This window comes from Dermacentor silvarum, chromosome 1 (genome assembly GCF_013339745.2).
Source record: "Dermacentor silvarum isolate Dsil-2018 chromosome 1, BIME_Dsil_1.4, whole genome shotgun sequence".
Taxonomy (NCBI): domain Eukaryota; kingdom Metazoa; phylum Arthropoda; class Arachnida; order Ixodida; family Ixodidae; genus Dermacentor; species Dermacentor silvarum.
This window is the reverse complement of record NC_051154.1, coordinates 318,367,969-318,384,849: the sequence shown is the minus strand read 5'-3', so window position 1 is coordinate 318,384,849 and position 16,881 is coordinate 318,367,969. Positions and strand designations below refer to the sequence as shown.

Genomic DNA, 16,881 nt, shown 5'->3' with positions numbered 1-16,881 from the left:
ATGATGCACACAAGCTTCGTGCTTCGATCAGCATTGCCCTTTTTGCCCTGTAAGGTACAATATACAAAGGGGATCGCATAAAGAGAATCCAACAGCTATTTGCAAGGACACAATTTCCGTAAGATGGGTGAATGCGTCGTAAATGACTGAACTTGGGAGACTGAAAAAAAAAAAAGTTCATATGTCCTCCTTTTGCGGCAAAATAAAACAGAACACGGGATAACGACGCAATAAGACTCCGCATGGTTGTGCCGCATGCTTGAACCACTTGGACCATACGCTATATAGAACCAACAGATCTATAACACAGCATTTAATACTGCCTCGGACGGTCGCGCAGTCTGCAGCTGGTCGTTCAACCACTCGAAAACTGTGATTCACACTGTACGGTATGCGGTTATTATTAACCAAACTATTTTATTTGTGGGCGGATACCTTGCCCAGCAAACAAGGCAGTCACCCAATGCATCTACAGATAACAAATTGAACGCTTGTCAAAGTAAACAGCACGACTTATTCTCCAGCATAACGGTACTCACGCTGTTAGGATCGTCAAATTTTTCGTAAATACCCGTTGCAGCTAAACCAGAGCTTAGAATTACAGTGCTGAGAATGCTGCAGTAAGGTAACATTTGTGAAACGAATTTTCAGAAATACCTAACCGACATCCGAGGCTGATTGTAAGCTCAAACATACGCGCACACCTCGCGCTGGGTGCTCCGTCCGCCCTAACGCCAGCAGAAACTCCAGCCGCTTAATTACTTCATACTTAAATTCCTTCACTACGCCTCACGGGACCATTCCCCACGTAGAAGACGCCATTTCATGCTAAATAGACCGCGCGAGTGCGAAAAAATCCACCACAAACTGCAGACCATAGCATACAACACGGGCGTTCGCCCAAGCCGGCATGCCAACTGCCCATAGATGGCGCCACTGCCTACGCAATGGCGGCGCCCATGAAAAAACGGTCGGTCAGTTGTTTTGCTTCCGGAATAGCCCCGAAAGGGAACCGTCCAAACGACGAACGCATAATCTGTTAAAAAAATGCGCTCTGAGCATGGTCGCGGTACTTTGCCTTTTATAGTTTATTCAGAAATTAGTGACCGCCGCCAGAATATTCGCTCAAACAGCGCTCGCTAATTGATAGCTCGAATGCGGCGTTTTGTTTACCGCTGCCAAGACGGTCTTTAGTTCTGCGAGACAGCGAGCCTTGGCCTAATGCATCGCTCGCAACAAAGTCACACGGCGCCCTCGTCATTTCCATCTCCCCTTTCTCCATCGCACACATTTCCACAATCGAACCTTCTCAGCGCCACGTAGAAGCCACAGAAATAGACTATTTATTTTCCGGACCGCAGCACACACAATTCCGCACAATATATATGTTCGCAAAAGCGTGGCGTCAAGCATCTTCATATTGGCCGACCGTCCAACGGTGCCTGTGTTGTTGCTCTTATCATCGTCGCAACATTTAGCGGCAAAACCGCTCAAGCTGTGCCACTGAAGTAGCTCGTCGCGTGACACACTGATTCCCGGTGCCATGAAGGCTGAGTAGAAATTAGTCAAGTTCGTCGTTATCCTAATGATTCCTATATTGCACTGCCCCGGCTTCGCTGGGTTTGAAACAAATACTTATATAACGTCATCAATATATCCCGAGTATTTAATACACCAAGCTTTAAATATGGTATATACTTGGTATATACCAAGTATATACCAAGCTTCAAATATACATTGGCACACCTTAGATGAATGAGAACAGCGGCTTATTGTTCGTAGTCGTCTTGAGTTACTGAGAGTATTTTTTTAGCTCCCGCTGTCGGCGACCTTCAAGTGACCTTGAGCCAAAAGCCAGAGCCGTTATCCGGACGCTAAAACGAGAACACCTGGGCCACCAGTCAAAAGTTACGTGCAGTCTCTTGCCTCCAACCCCTTGTACAGGGCCGCATTACATACGCTAGTTATTGCCCAAATAAGTTACAAAAAACATTGCTTCCGAGTTCTTCCTAATGTTTGTTCACAATATCACTGAAACTGTAACTTCTTGTACGCTGGAAATTTTATTTATCATTTCCAATAGCAACGTTCAAAAGGCAGATGCAGTGCATTGTACACTCCATTGTCATCTTTTGGCGCTGAGACAGGGTTGCCTATGCTCTTTTCAACACCACCAGTCCGCCATTTCCACGGCGCGGGTGATCTTCGAGGGAGCTTCTGTCTGCTGAGACGAGACTTGGAACGAGGTTCAGTACAAAACAGGTTCTTTTCGGCTCAGTAAGCTTTCAGGCCTGCGTCGCGGCACCAATCTACTTTGCCGGTAGCCATGTCATGCTTACATCTACTCTCGATTTTTAAAGTGCGATCAGTTTGTTAATTATTCAGTTTGGTTATGCAACATTTTCAATGTCCATTTTAGGGAATAAGTAGTATGTGCAGCACCGGGCACAATCCTTTGTCAGAAGACTGCGCTGTTACTATTTTTTTTTTTTTGCGTTGATAATGACGCCCAAGTTGTCTGCTTCAAGATTTCTATGTGATTAAATTAGCAGGAGGAATTAGTCTATGAATGCGTCCAACATGCTAGTTTATTATATTGTTCCGCTCCAACAAAGACCAGACACGCGGAATCTGGAGGGATGGGGAGGGAGAATACGAAGAGTGGATGGGAGAACCCCAGCTTGGGTCCCTGTTGCAGACTCGCGGCCACTGAGCTGGAATAGCTGAGCAAGTTGACCGATGGTAGGGTCATATCTGCCTATAGTTTTTTTTTTTTCGTTAGAGCTACCTGCATAATTTTGTGAATAAAATGTAATTTGTGTTCGAAAAATCATACGTCGATGACATCGTCCTGTTCAGCAACACTGAGAATGACATGCGAATTACAACAAATGATTGAGGACCTTAACGCTAGTCAAGGCAGAGGGTGTTATGTTGGCAGTGAAGCTTACCTACTCGAAGCATGGCGACGCAACATTACAGTTTCTCCTATCTCCTCGAATAATTTTTTTATTTATTTATTTAATACATACTGCGGGCACGAAGTCCATGCAGGATGGATAAAATACAATGTTAGGTCACAAGAAGTAAAACAATGTCAATACAACAAAATGCTGCAACAATTCAACATTAATGCTGATACAAAAAGTAAACAATGGTGATAGAACTTTTCTAAAAACAAGTCATTCCAAATCATTAATGGTGCATGGAAAGAAAGAGTATTTGAATAGGTTGGTTCGGGCAAAATAGGGGGTTAGAGCATTTTGGTGATGTTGGCGAGTAGGTCTCATTACTAGTGGACTTATATACGCTGCCGGGTCGAGTGCCAATTTGTTACTAAGTAACTGAGAAAGAAAGTCGGGCCGTAATTTTTTTTTGACGCGATTCAAGTCTAAGAATATTATTAGACCTCATTAGTTCAGTTGGCGAGACGAATGTCGAAAATTTCTGTTACATTGAGTGTAGGGATCTGAAATAATACAGGCATACTCAAGCTTCAGTCGAATTAAGTAGTAATAAGCGAGCAGTTTAACAGAGGATGGGGCGTGCTTAAGCTTGTATTTGAGAAAGCACAGTTTACGGAAAGCAGAGAAAGATATATTTTGCATGTGAAGGTTCCAGGACAGGTTGCTGCTAAGGGCGACACCTAAATATTTATAGTAAGTAACTTGTTTAAGTGCAGATAAGCCTAGCATATAACTATAAGAGAGAGATGTTTTCTTGCGGGAAATCGGAAGAAAAACACTTTTTCAACATTCAAGGTCATCCCCAATTGAGTGCACCAATAGAAAATTTTACTGAGGCTATCATTCAGATTATCTTGGTTACTAGTTACTAGTGTGGGTTATTTCTTTAAACAAGACACAATCATCTGGAAATAGTCTTATTTGATCATTCGGCTTTACAACATCAACAATGTCATTGACGGACAGGAGGACCAATTGAACCAATAATGAACCACTTAAACAGATGTTGCGCATGGAACTTTTTGTGAAGCTCCACTGCACTTGCATCGAAATCTGATCTGAACCATTGACTGTTCTAGAGCTCTGGCTCATAGGCACCGTGACAAGTTGAAACTGCTAAACAAGTGCTTTGATGGACACCAGCCTTAATTAGACTCCTGTTATTAATGGGTGCCTTGTATCTTTAACCACACTCTTTATGGTGCGAAAAGGTGAAATGAAGGAAGACATGACAACGCTGCCAGTCAATCACAATAACCAACTTTTATTGAACAGACTGCGCCAATAGCAATTGACTATTACCCAATAAAAGCAAACACCTCTCTGATTGGCCCCGAATCACACACAATTAAGCAGCACAGTATCTCGGCAGGCAGCCTTCTTCTCCTTACCAACTAACACAACAAACCGGTTAGAGGAAATATAACAGGCACACAGCAACAATCAATGGGAACACAAAGTGTCCATGACAGAGCTGCCAAAAAGTGGCACCACCCTTTGCATCTAAAGCACCCAGAACGTAAAAGTACACCGAGAAATTTTGCAAACCACACCCACTTGTCTCCTCTGCATTTGATCTCAAGTACAATCTCAGCAGGTGCAATTTCGTGCCTCGAGCAAATTTGTGAACTACCGAGTACTACACAACTATCTTGTCAAACGGCAATGGGTTCCGTAAAGATGAAGCTGGGGGTCAAACCTGTGCTCTGATGTAGTTTATGTCCTGGCCTTCTTAAGATATACTGCATCTGGGCGACAAGTGAAAAAAGAAATGTAAAATTGAGCAGTTGCAACTTAACAATTTAAGTGGCTGTTGTGTTGTGCGCATACCCACTACGTTACTTTCACAGTGAGTAAAAACATGCAGCATCTACCTCGCAAAAAAACACTCAAGAGGCAGCGAGGATGATACAGAGGATATGATGCAGTACCCTCAAGCATGGCGCAAATCATGGAAACTGCACTCCCCAAGAACCCAGCCAGTGTAAAATCCTAAAAGGATGAAGAGAAAACAGGCAAGCATGTTTTTTTTTTTTTTTGCCAGGAACCCATGTCCGTAGTGCTAACAGCAAAGAACCATCAAAAAAACAAAAGCCGATCTAACACCTCAATTTTTTTTTTGATTGCATATATGTCGACATAGGTGCAGCACAAGCAGCACAAAACACTGCTCTGCAAAGCTGCCTGCACACTGTGCATGTCGTGAATGTGTTCAGAGCACATACGACAACACACGATGCTCGGGTGCACAAGCAATGCGAACCAATATTTCTGGTGAATTCTGTAGGTCTTCTGTACAGACTGAACATTCTACGACAGTGTGTTTTGGGGACTGTCTAGCAGGCTGCCTGGCAAAACTCGCAACGCTCCTAGAACCACAGGTCACATTTGTTGATGACGAGGCTTAATTGCTCTCTTGGCCGAGACTCGAAATATGCATCTAGAACACACAATTAGCAGCATCAGTATTAACAGAAAATGCTCTTGGTTCCACTTTAATTCACGCAAAACCAAGTTCAGCTTAGCACAGCAGGTGTTCCAAATGCATGACACCATTTGTGGCACAAAGTGCACACTCACGTTTATGCTGATGGTGCCCCAGTTGAAAACATTTGAGTGGGACCCACTGGTCTAAGTGAAACATCAGCCTTATTCAATCTGTTGTGCTTAGCACTGACAAAATTGAGCAGAAATGAACTGTTGGAAATGAACTATAAACCAGTTTCAGTAGAGAGTTGTTCTCACTGAGGGTCTGTACCATCATGGACAAGTGAAACATCAACGAAAAATGTGGACTAGAACACCTCTCACAGGTAATTAGTTAAATTTGCATGACCACATACACAGTTGCCGAAGAAGGGGTATGCCTCAAAATATGCATGCAAATCAAAATCATGCCAACATAGCATGAAGCAATGAAAGTGGGAATGAAAAGATGCATTCTAGTCGTCTTTAACTGGTTTCTGCTTCAGTTGTCCACGATAGTACCACACACCGTTCTAGTTAACAGTCTACGAGTCGTATATGTTACTGCACTTCACAACAAGGGTCTCTGGCATGAGTAAACAATACTCAGAATCAACTTGACCATGCAGCCAGCTACCATTTAATGTGATCGTCCAGCAGCATGCTGTTCATGAGGCACAAAACTAAAGTCTCAGTCCTGAAGGCTGACTGAATATTTTGTTCCACTGGTCATTCTGTTTAGTCGCTGCATAGTCAATGCACAGCCAATGTATAATTCCGTAAACAAATTGCCCAGCTTCCACCACTGAAGGTAGTGCTAATCAGAGTAAACCTACATCAGCACAATATACGAGTGATACCCAGGCGAAAATGTAAGTAAATGCCTTTGAAAACCACCCAAGACAATATGTGTGCAGACTGCATCTCATGTCTGAGACACTCTTGTGGGGTAATATGTATGGCACAGAAGAAGGAATGATAAAAATTCATTTGCACTTCCAGACTGCAAAGCCCTACCACGCATGAGGTGCTCATCATAAATGAGGATCATCTATGTCACTTACTTAGCAAAATAGATGACAAACTGACAGTCATTTTGGCTGCACCGTATGCAACATTTAAACACAAATGTGCTTGCATTTAAACATTGCAACTGCAAGCACAGGGTACTTGTAAACACAAGAAAAACAAAAAACAAAGACCAAGACTGCCCTGCTGACACAAATACAAATGTAAAAAAAAGAAAAAAAAAGAAAACCCTAATCTTTCTTGCCATTGCTGTTGATGATAAAAGGAGGAGGAAGTTGAAGGTGAGAAGTTGATTAGAAATGTCATCATCAAAAAAGCCTAACCAAGTTTGCAGCCCGACAAAAGCCTCTCCCAAAGCTTTCAATTTCCACATATCTTGCTCCAGCCAAGTGCATTCTATGCATCTGCCCTTTATCTCGTCGCTCCATCAAATTTATTGCTGTCTTGACACTGTTTCCCCATCGCTTGGTCGCCATTTTGTTTCACTAACAGGCCGCCAGATATGTGCCCTATCCAGTGCATGCCCTGCTATTTCTTTCTCCTAATTTCTGTTAGGATATCATTCAACCTAATTTGTTTGCAAATCCAAGCTACTCTTCTATCTCTCAACATGATGTCTACCAATTTTCCTTTCCATCACTTGTTGTGCTTGCTTCTCACTTAGCAATGTTAGTTGAAATAAAGGATAACAAGTCAAACGGATGCTAGCTATAAAGCAATGATTCCTTATTTGCAAGAATAAAAATGTGCAGCATGCTAGCTTTTCTTTTTTAATTGTGCTTTTTCTTAGATATCTGAAACCATCAAGCTATTTCCAGTCCTTTGAAGCACTGCATCAGTGTGAGTGAATGACGCTGACTGAGGCTAAGTGCAATGTGCAGTGCTTTGCTGGTATTTGTAGGCTTGGTTTGGAATGATTGGACATGGGTGCACTAACACTCTGCAGCATAGGGATATGCACAGCGGTTTCAAGGAGGGCAAGGGCCTCCCCAAGACTGCTGAAGGGGGAACAGATTGACCTCATAGCATCTCGTATGTTGTAGAACTCACAGATGGCTGTGAAAGACTAGGTAAGTCAGAAATAGTTTCCAGTTAAGGGAGCAGAAAAAATGAGCCCATGTTTCGCATTTGTTCATTTCTGACAAAATATCCTTGAATGACTCCATCAAAGAGGTTTGGTAGCTTTGCAGCTAGCTTGTATGTAGCTAACAAACGTGAGCTGATATAAGTGCCAATGAGTAGTCAAGCAAGAGCAAGAACGCTGGCAGGAGGTTATGTCCTTCTAGCAAATGCCCATGAGCATGTCTATGCTGCGAGCGTGGGTTCACAAAAAGGATGCACTGTGGAACGTACGAAAGAAACAAGCAAAACCAAGTTCTGTGGCATAACACTGGTGCAAAACCAATCTTCTCGCATAATTGTTCTTGCCTAATTTCTAGCTTACAAAGCTTACAAATATACATGATACTTTAGCATGTAAATCCATCACTCTAGGAGTTAAGCTTAACTGATCATTTCTCTTTAGTGCCCCTTTAACCTCTGTGCAATGTCACCACAGTTCTAGCACACAATTTCCAGTACAAAGCAAGAAGATTCATGGCTTTGCACTGTGCAGGTACTTTATAGTATACTATAAAGTATCTGCATAGTGCAAAGCCACTAAAAGTGTGTTGTAAGTGTTCTGTGCTTTAAGCTAACTAGTGAAGCCATTTCATTTAACGTTCTAGTGATGGGTCACACGCAAAACATGCGAAATGGCACTGGGCCATCTTTGCACTCCTTCTGAGAAACTCCCGAGGCTAATGTGTTGGCCACGGCACAGTAATCTGAAGTGGAGCAGCTGCAGATCTCCTGCGAGCCAGCAATAATAATATCACAAATATGTAAGAAATAAATTTTGACATGGCGACATGGGCATCAGACTTGCATTTTTGTAGGGTACAAGAATACCAGGCATGTGGACAGTTAGAAAAGAACAGCTTTTTTTGTTTAGTTTTTATTTTAGGCAAATTTTTCTGTTCCTCGCTACAGTTCGCTTGACAACATTGATTCTTGATGCAGTCCCATTAACATTTGGCTCCAGACTCTACTGCATGTCTATACAGATCAGGTAAGCATAAATGTGAGAAATGTGAATATGATGGCTCGCTTGTGTGCTGCTTAGTGTCGAAAGCTGATGAGGCAAGATGCATGTGTGCGTGCAGTACACAAAACACAGAACACTGTCCCATATGCAATTAAAACAAGGACACTTCAATAACAGCCAAACAAGTGCCAAGTGACTCTCACTGAAGGTTGAGGATTCAGTGCACCACAACTCTTCTCCCTTAAAGGGCCCCTCACCAGGTTTGGCCATATAGAACTGACAAGTGCAGTGCTTACAATGCGTGCTAACAATCGTGCCTGCAAAGTGTTACACTGCTATGCGGTATGAAAAGAGCTGAAATTTCAAACCAAAAGCCCCAAGCTTTTCTCCTCGCTGGTGCCGCACTCCCAGCCAAAGAGTTGACGTCACTTGCGCAGCTGTGCCTACATAGTTCGCTGTGCTGTGACGTCACTCACAGTGGCACGTGACTGAGAATTATTCAAGGCAAAAGCAGTTCTCTGTTTGGTCTGTTGCTTCAATAGATGAATTAAAGTTTACAGAAATAAATAATAAAACCTACAAACCGAATGTCTGCAAGTGTTTGTTTTACTGCATACCGTAACAGGAGAGATGTACTTCTGTTTCGTCTGCTTGTTGCCACGTCGTGCAGTCATGCGTGCAGACAATGAAACTGTCATTTTCTACAGTGTTCCAGTGTGCACAATCATGCTCTGTGTTCCATTTGCGTCTGCCTCAGTGTTCGTGTAGTATTAACTTATACACTTAGTCAGGTGTTTTCGTGCACAGTGCGCAAAATTGTGCACTGCAAGAAACGAGACAAATGCAACAGCTTGCGCGAGGTCGTCAGCAGAAGTGCACCATGCAGCAAGAAAGCAAGAGAAAAACAAAAACAAAAAACAAGGCAAGGCGATCCCTACAGCTCTGGTATGGGAGAACACAGGGAAAGAATTTCGCTTGCAGAGGCCAGATGGGGCAAGTGGAGAGAGTGTATGTTGGTGTTGACGCTTGCCTCCTGAAAGCATGGGTTCGCGGCACTGAAATATTTCTATCTCTGCTATTAATGAATCAATTTTAAAAAATTCTTGCAGTAGAACACTCCCTAGAGGGCACGTAACAACTTCCAGCATATAACCAAAGTTTGCTATGTGGCCTGGAATGGGGCCCTTTAAACAACTCTATAATGCTTTGACATCTACAATCACAGCTTGTCCTCAACAAGACTGCTTTGACTGTTCAACGAGCACGTGTGCGCTTTCAGCCTTGCTGCTTGTGTTTGCCAGAAATTTCCTTTCAGCGGAAGTGAAAAATGGCAAGATGTAGAGAGACAGGAAGGAGGTCTAAACTTTCAGCATGGTGAGCCCTCCATTTGTTTTTGCTATGTTGTGACAAAACTAGAGAAAGGAGCTAAGCTGGTTGGCGCTTAGGTAATCCAGGACTGAGACATCGTAACCAACACTAAAAAGACACAGGTCCCGAAACTTCTTAGTGCCAGTTACAACATTTCAACCGTCACACAGGTTTGTCAAAAACGAACTAATTCAATTAACAGCGGGAGAATGAGGGAAGCCTTAGTCCAGCAGGAACAAGGCAAGCCTGACTCCGGGCTGTGGCTTCCCCTGTATGCCTAGTGTTTATCAGTTGAAGTATCTTCCTGTGTCCTCTTTGTTTTGTATGTAAGTCACACACTAGACCATCGCAAGGAGCCATTTACAGCACCAGTCAAAAGTCTAGGCAAAAAGTCTATAAGGTTAAGACTGCCCTTGCCGTCCCACCCTGCAACCTGCAAGCCAAGTCAGGCATTCGTGATCATCATTACAATGCCTTAGGCAACAACATGATGTCACCTTGAAGTGTTTCAAGCTGGCTCCTGTTAGCCACATTACAATAAATGAAGTAACCTCCCTTGTAACGAAATGTAGTAAATATGCCAGTTTTGCACAGGATTGCCCCCAGACACTGTGTTGTGCTTGTGTTGCATGAAAGATTTGAGCCTCGAGTTCTTTTACGGCAACATTGCACATGTCACAACCACTGGAAACACTAGTGTATGTGCCGTCTTTCAGCTGGGCGGGTTACATAGCCACTTCCTGTCATGCATTTTGGCGCAGTAACTTGTAACAAGGCCTGCTTATAGAAATGGTCCTTAGTAGACTGTAATCCAACAACACCAAAATGCCAAATATTTAAGACCGAGAAACTTCTTGACTGATGCTGTACATTTTCCTGCCTCTTAAAGAGGCTCCACTCTGTTCTCTATCCAGAGTATTAGTCAAAAGTAAAGCGTGAAAAGATGTTCCTCATACTCGATTGCTACGGATTGAACAATTGAAAGACAGTATGCAAGACAACTGGGAAAGCTGCAATATTGCGACACTCTTTTGAAGAATCCCTGAGGTCATCAAAGAGTCCCAGGACAGAGCAGAGCAGTACAGACTGTTCACAATATGCCATTGCCTGCTGAGCTAGCTGAGGCTCGCACCTCAACTAAGGCCGAGCACGGACTGTACCTGAATCTGCCCTAGAACTGCCCATCATCCAGTTCAAGGTCACTAAATCTGGCCTTCAGGCTGCTACAATTCTCTGAGCTGGAACTTCAAAAACACTGCTGTTGTTTAGAGTCTAAGCAGACATGTAGTCCCATCAAAATTCACTCAAGTGCGCTGTTTTCTACTTCTAGATCAGCAGCGTTGAGTGTTTGGAATCCCCACAAAGCAACTGCAGCACCTGGAGAGCATTTCTAGTGAGCCTAGCGGCAGGGGGGCATACTGGAGCATTGCTCAACACTGACATGGCAGAGGTCGTTCCACAGTCTTGCATGAAGGTGCTCTCCTCGTCGTGAAGGAAAATAAAAGCGAACAGCCTTGCGACTGTCGACACAGCAGCAGGAGCATTGGTGGAGGCTCCCGTGCACTGTGGTCGGCGTCTACCAGAAGGTGTAGCCACCTCCAGCGCCAGTGGTCCAGAAGCTGCCCTTCTTTTGACCCAGGACTACGGCGTTGCCTTGCATGGCAGCCAGCTGAGCAGCATTTGGAGGAACTCCAGGGGGAGGAGGCTGCAGAAAATAAATTCAAATTTTGTGGGGCAACAAAAATTGGCTCTGCAATACAGCAAAGCTATAGCAAACTGCTGAACAACCAGACGCCACATAAGAAAAAATATAGCATGTTTCTACGGGAGCTCACACTGAAGTTGAATTGAATTGATTATTTACGTGCCACAAAACAGTGAAGTTGAATGTCTGCTCTTGTCTGAGTGAAAACTCCCTACAACAGGAAGCATTCTTGATATGTATTAAAAGAATAAAACTGAGCTTCTGCAGAACATATTAATTTGCAGTTCTTGTTATTGTAACATAACAATGAAAACAATGCCCACTCTGGAGCATGCGCAAATGTTTAAGGCTTCTGTAAATAAGTGAAGCCATTGGAGCAGAAAATCAGGCGCCCCAAGAGAATCTGCCGAGTTGTCACGGCTGCCAGCATCTAAATACTGTGCAGCCGAGATGGGCAAAGTGCACATTTTGCCCTTACCTGACAAGTGTTGACCAGCATTGGAGGCAAGTTTTCGTGCCACATTCAAACTTTTATTCTTAGCGACTCCCCAGTATGCCCAAGATGGGCAAATCTGACCAAAAACTAAAGCACAGCAATCAAATTATCAATCCATACAACTAAGAAGACATGGCAATGCCTAGAGTCGGTGTTTGGCACTGTGTTGATGAGCTATCGATCAAATCAATCAATCTCCTATGGCATTGCAACGAAAGAGTTAAATACTTTCTCTGTACATGTACTTCAACATGTACTTTCTGTTCACACATATATGTTTTAACACATGAAAAAATTTGTCTATGGCAGTTGCTGTAGTTTCAACACTTCAGCTGGATTACTTAATGAGGCACACATTACTTTAATGTACAAGTCACAATGTGTACTTGGCAAATAAACAAAATTCCACCAACAAATTCTTAGTTATACATTAAAGCACAAGTAAATACTGTGGAATTGAAGCTGGTCAGTAGCTCAAGATATATGTCCATTAAGTATTTTGGAGACATCAATCCCCGAAATAAGCCATAAATAGCACCAGCAGTAAATATACTCTTGTCCCACATTGTAAGAGGGAGGTTTTTTTAAAGAAAATACTGGGCGCGTGAGTTATTAGAGGACATAATGGTGACTTCACAAATAGCAGCAGCACTTAACACAAGAATCATAATACGTATTCGTTCCGAAATAGTTGCATTGTTTCTTTTACCGCTGTTTTCTAGGACTGTTGTATAAAACCACCTTCAGTCTCAGTTACTGACTGAATTTGGCTTCTGTAATGGCTGAATGCTCAGGTCAGATAGTGCGTGTGAATGTTGGGCAGTGCTTCCACAACAGTAGTCTTTAGCAAGTTTTCAGCATTGTGTGGCTGTTTGCTAGGTTTCCCTCTCAGTGGCACTATACCCACACACAGATGCGTAGCAGGTCTATGATGGGAACTAAGATGGCACTTTGAGAGTGACATGGCCGCAGAAGTTCACAGCCAGCCACTCTTGGATTCAGCGGCAGATGGGTCGTGGCTACAGTGAACACAATCTGTGCGCGCTCTTCGCCACAGTGGGCGGCGAGTGTCAACACCTAAATTATATTTCTTACACCGTGGCGCAGTGTAAGGATTCATCTTCTGTGTCATACTGGAAGCTCGCACACTGGAATAAATGTGCTAGATAGGTGACAGAGGGGTTGGTGAAGATAAAGGTAGGCACCTAGACAGATATATGAGTAGAGACCAGAACCTCAGGCAGAATGCCTATTTTTTTCTTCTGCCCTTATCATGCCTATTTAACATACTATAAGAACCAACTATGGGTCTAGAAACTTCACTTTAATTCTTTCTATAAATGCCTGTATTGCATTTTCAGAGCTTAATCCGTGTTCTTTCCTAGCCTTATATTATTTATAATAGAATCAACTGCTGAGGAACCTGGCTGAAGGCAGCCGATTAGTATTACCACAAACACTTTGGCAGTGTAAAGGCTGTATTAACAATCTTTGCAGCTGACGAGAGCATCACTTTGAGAAGGGTTCAAACTGCACTACGCGGCGATAACACACTTGAAGGTGACTTAGTGTACTTGTGTGCTCAGTTCATGTTTAGCTGACATCATCAAGAAACTTGAATGCTTGGGCGCAACTCTGACCCAAAATGTGGGGATCATTCCAGACATTCAGGAAAAGTTTGCCTCATCCCCAAGAGATCTGTTGCTCGTAAGAGTTAGTTCAAAATATCAATCTTTCTTGGATAAAAATCGCCAGGTTTTTGGTATTGAAAAAACTGTCAAAGGTTCTGACCAGCGAACACTCTGGAATTCCAGAGGGCTTTGAATCATCGAACGTTCGAATGAACCAATATCTGTCTCTAACTTCGGTGGATGTTGAACGTTCCTTTTCTGAACAAACCAATACTTAGTCAGAAAAGACACAACACGAAACACAAAAATCTTCAGATGGTGCTTGTTTATCACTGCTTTTACAACATTTCCCATAGTGTCTAGTCACACTAAATCTCTGAAAAGTATTGTCACCTATGCAGGTTGCCTCATTCTACTTTATCTAGAAAATCAAGTGAATTCCACAAACCAGCGGTTTAGTGGGCTGTATTCCTTACAAAATAATAATTTATCCGCAGATGCACAGTGGAAGTTCCTATTAATTGAGCCTACACATGCCTAAAGGACAGTAATTGGCACGACAGCTTTAGTGCCTGTTATAGGTGCCTAAAACTGCCTTTTTTAGTGCCTAAGCATCTGGTTGCTAATAATGAGAATGGTAATGTCTATGGTGATCCGAATCTGTGTCCTCAAATACCTCTAGCACTCGGTAGGTGGATTACTAATGTATTTTACCACAAGATAGGGGATAAACATCCTCAAAACTAGTGCTAGTCTCAGGATTTCTCCTGAGTAGGCATGCCTTCAGCCCTCAATGTCTTCAATTCCACAATAGTAACACACACGCTAAAGTAATTAAAATTGTTCAGTGAAAATTTATTACCTAACTAAAAATACGTGGTTTGTCATGCACCCACCTCTTCAACTAACCCAGTTGTACAAGCAGAATTCCACTACATGCGATAAACAATTTAAAAATTGAAATAAAAGATAAAGGTGGTGTTTTGAATGCACTGTGTGAAGGCAGCTTAAGTTAACACCAAGATATGTTTTGATGACGTAAGCAGAAGAAAATTAAAAGATAGTACTTAACTAGTGGTGTACTGTGCATAGCATCAACTTAAAAACTCATGACGAGCATGAATGCTACACAATAAATAAAACACACAGGCAGTTAAATGAGCATTGTCACACAGTGAGCATAACAATTTAAAAAATACACCACTTCTAATGATAATATTACATGAAATAGGGATGCACAAGAATATAACAACAAAACAAGCCATCTAGGGAAAACAAAAATTAGCAACAGTACACCAGCATGCTTACACATAATGCAAATATTCAAGCAACTTCATATACATGATGCTCACATGAATACAGTGAGCTTCTGTTAATTCTTGTCAGGACCCACAAGATTATATCAAATTGCCTGTCATTCAAATTAAACAATGAGTTCAAAATTTTTCTAACAAGCATTTATTAGTTTTAAAAATTGCAGCCGATCCACGAAGTGAATGCTGATGATGGAGCGAAGCTCCTTGGACGATTACGGCTGCTGCTCGAGCTTTCGCTTCGGGGTCTGCTGCCGTTGCCTGCGTGCTGCTGCTTCTCGTGCTCGTAGCTCAGGGTTAGCTTCGCAGCATTGCCGTTGGGCTGCCGCTTCTCGTTCTCGATGTGTAGGATCAGAGTCATGACATTTGCGCTTACGTTTGCGCTCCTCCATACTGCAGTGCTAAGTGTAGCGACAGCGGCGCGGCGCCGGCGCAACTCCTGCGCCGGGCACCCACTGGTTCAAAAGGGTACAAGCGTACCCCGACCTGGCGTTCGGCTTCCTTCAGGGGTGATACGCTTGGGAAAGGAGCCTGCGCCCTGAATTGCCGTCGAAACCAACGTGAGCATGTTGGTTTCGACGGGTGCGCTGCGTGCGCTCTGCTAACGGTTCTGCACATGACGTCAAGCGCTTGCTCGGAGAGGGGTTTCGCAGCGGCGCCGGCGCAGCGCAACACCTGTGCACGGTCGGTATGAGCGCTGCGTGTGCGACGGGGAGCTACGACGACGGCGACAACAGACATCGTGAGAGCCTAAGGAGCTTCACTCCTAAAAAGTTTGCAATGACAGCCAGGACGTGTGCTCTGAAGTGGACACTATACCGACTGCCTTAAAGGGACACTAAAAGCAAATATTAAGTAAGCATAGACTACACTAAAACCTCGTTATAACGAAGTGGAAGGAAGAGTTAGTATTACTTCGTTGTATCCATTGCTTCGTTATATCCATTGGTACATGTACTGCAATATGAATCTATGGGAATTTCAAGAATATCACTTACTTTGTTATATACATTACTTCGTTACATCTCGTTTTGTAATAACGAGGTTATACTGTAGTCAAATACCATTACAGAAAACTCGCAGCACTTGTTTCATGCCGAAGAAAGGACTTAGCTGTTGGGTCCACATACCTCCAGCGCAATTGAAACCACCCGCCCCCGAGCGGAGAGTCGCAATGTTGTATAAGCCATCACTGCCCTTTATACTGCAGTCGGCGAGTAAAACGGTGCCCAACAGCCGGTGCTACGGTTTCTTGCGCAAAATACAAAAGCATGGCCAGAAACTGAGCCAAGACAGAGCTGACAGTGCGAAAGAGGAAGGAAAAGCGTGCACCACATCATAAACACGATCTCCGACGATCGTCGCAATAGGCCTTGTTCTCTACTACTTGCAGTTTGTCCGAGTTTCGCGAGCGAGCAAAACCAGCGTTAAACTTAACAACTATGAGACAACAAAACTACTGAAACACAAAAGTGCAGGTGGCGCAAAGTCGAGAGAAAACTAAACTTTTCAACATCATGCGTCGTTATCAAGGGTAACATCAAAGCGTTATTTTTCTCAGAATCAAATAGAAGTAGACAAGTAGCATTTTCTTCCGTCTTATAATGCAATGCAATGATCTTTTTATTACGAGTGGTTCAGTACTAGTGACAGAATTATAATGAGGAGTCGCTAGGTCATCGGGCTAGTACTTGAATGTCCCGGTGGAGCCTGAAATCATGTCATGTATTTACCTCAATTTCTCGATTACTAAAGCTCTGTTCTTGATAATGTTGACACCTCAGACGTTCTTGAGCATTAGTTTATCACTTTAGCTTCACT

At 43.1% G+C, this 16,881-nt stretch overlaps 1 protein-coding gene across 1 annotated transcript in view; it reads right to left on the bottom strand.

The window, feature by feature from the left end:
* Positions 1-4,207: 4,207 nt before the first annotated feature.
* LOC119437314 (DAZ-associated protein 2) overlaps positions 4,208-16,881 on the bottom strand; it is a 56,872-nt gene continuing 44,198 nt past the window's right edge. Inside the window, exon 3 of the mRNA XM_037704369.2 lies at positions 4,208-11,620. Within this exon, the coding sequence (XP_037560297.1) occupies positions 11,492-11,620 (129 nt within the window). The 3' untranslated portion in view covers positions 4,208-11,491. The remainder of the gene's footprint in view (positions 11,621-16,881) is intronic.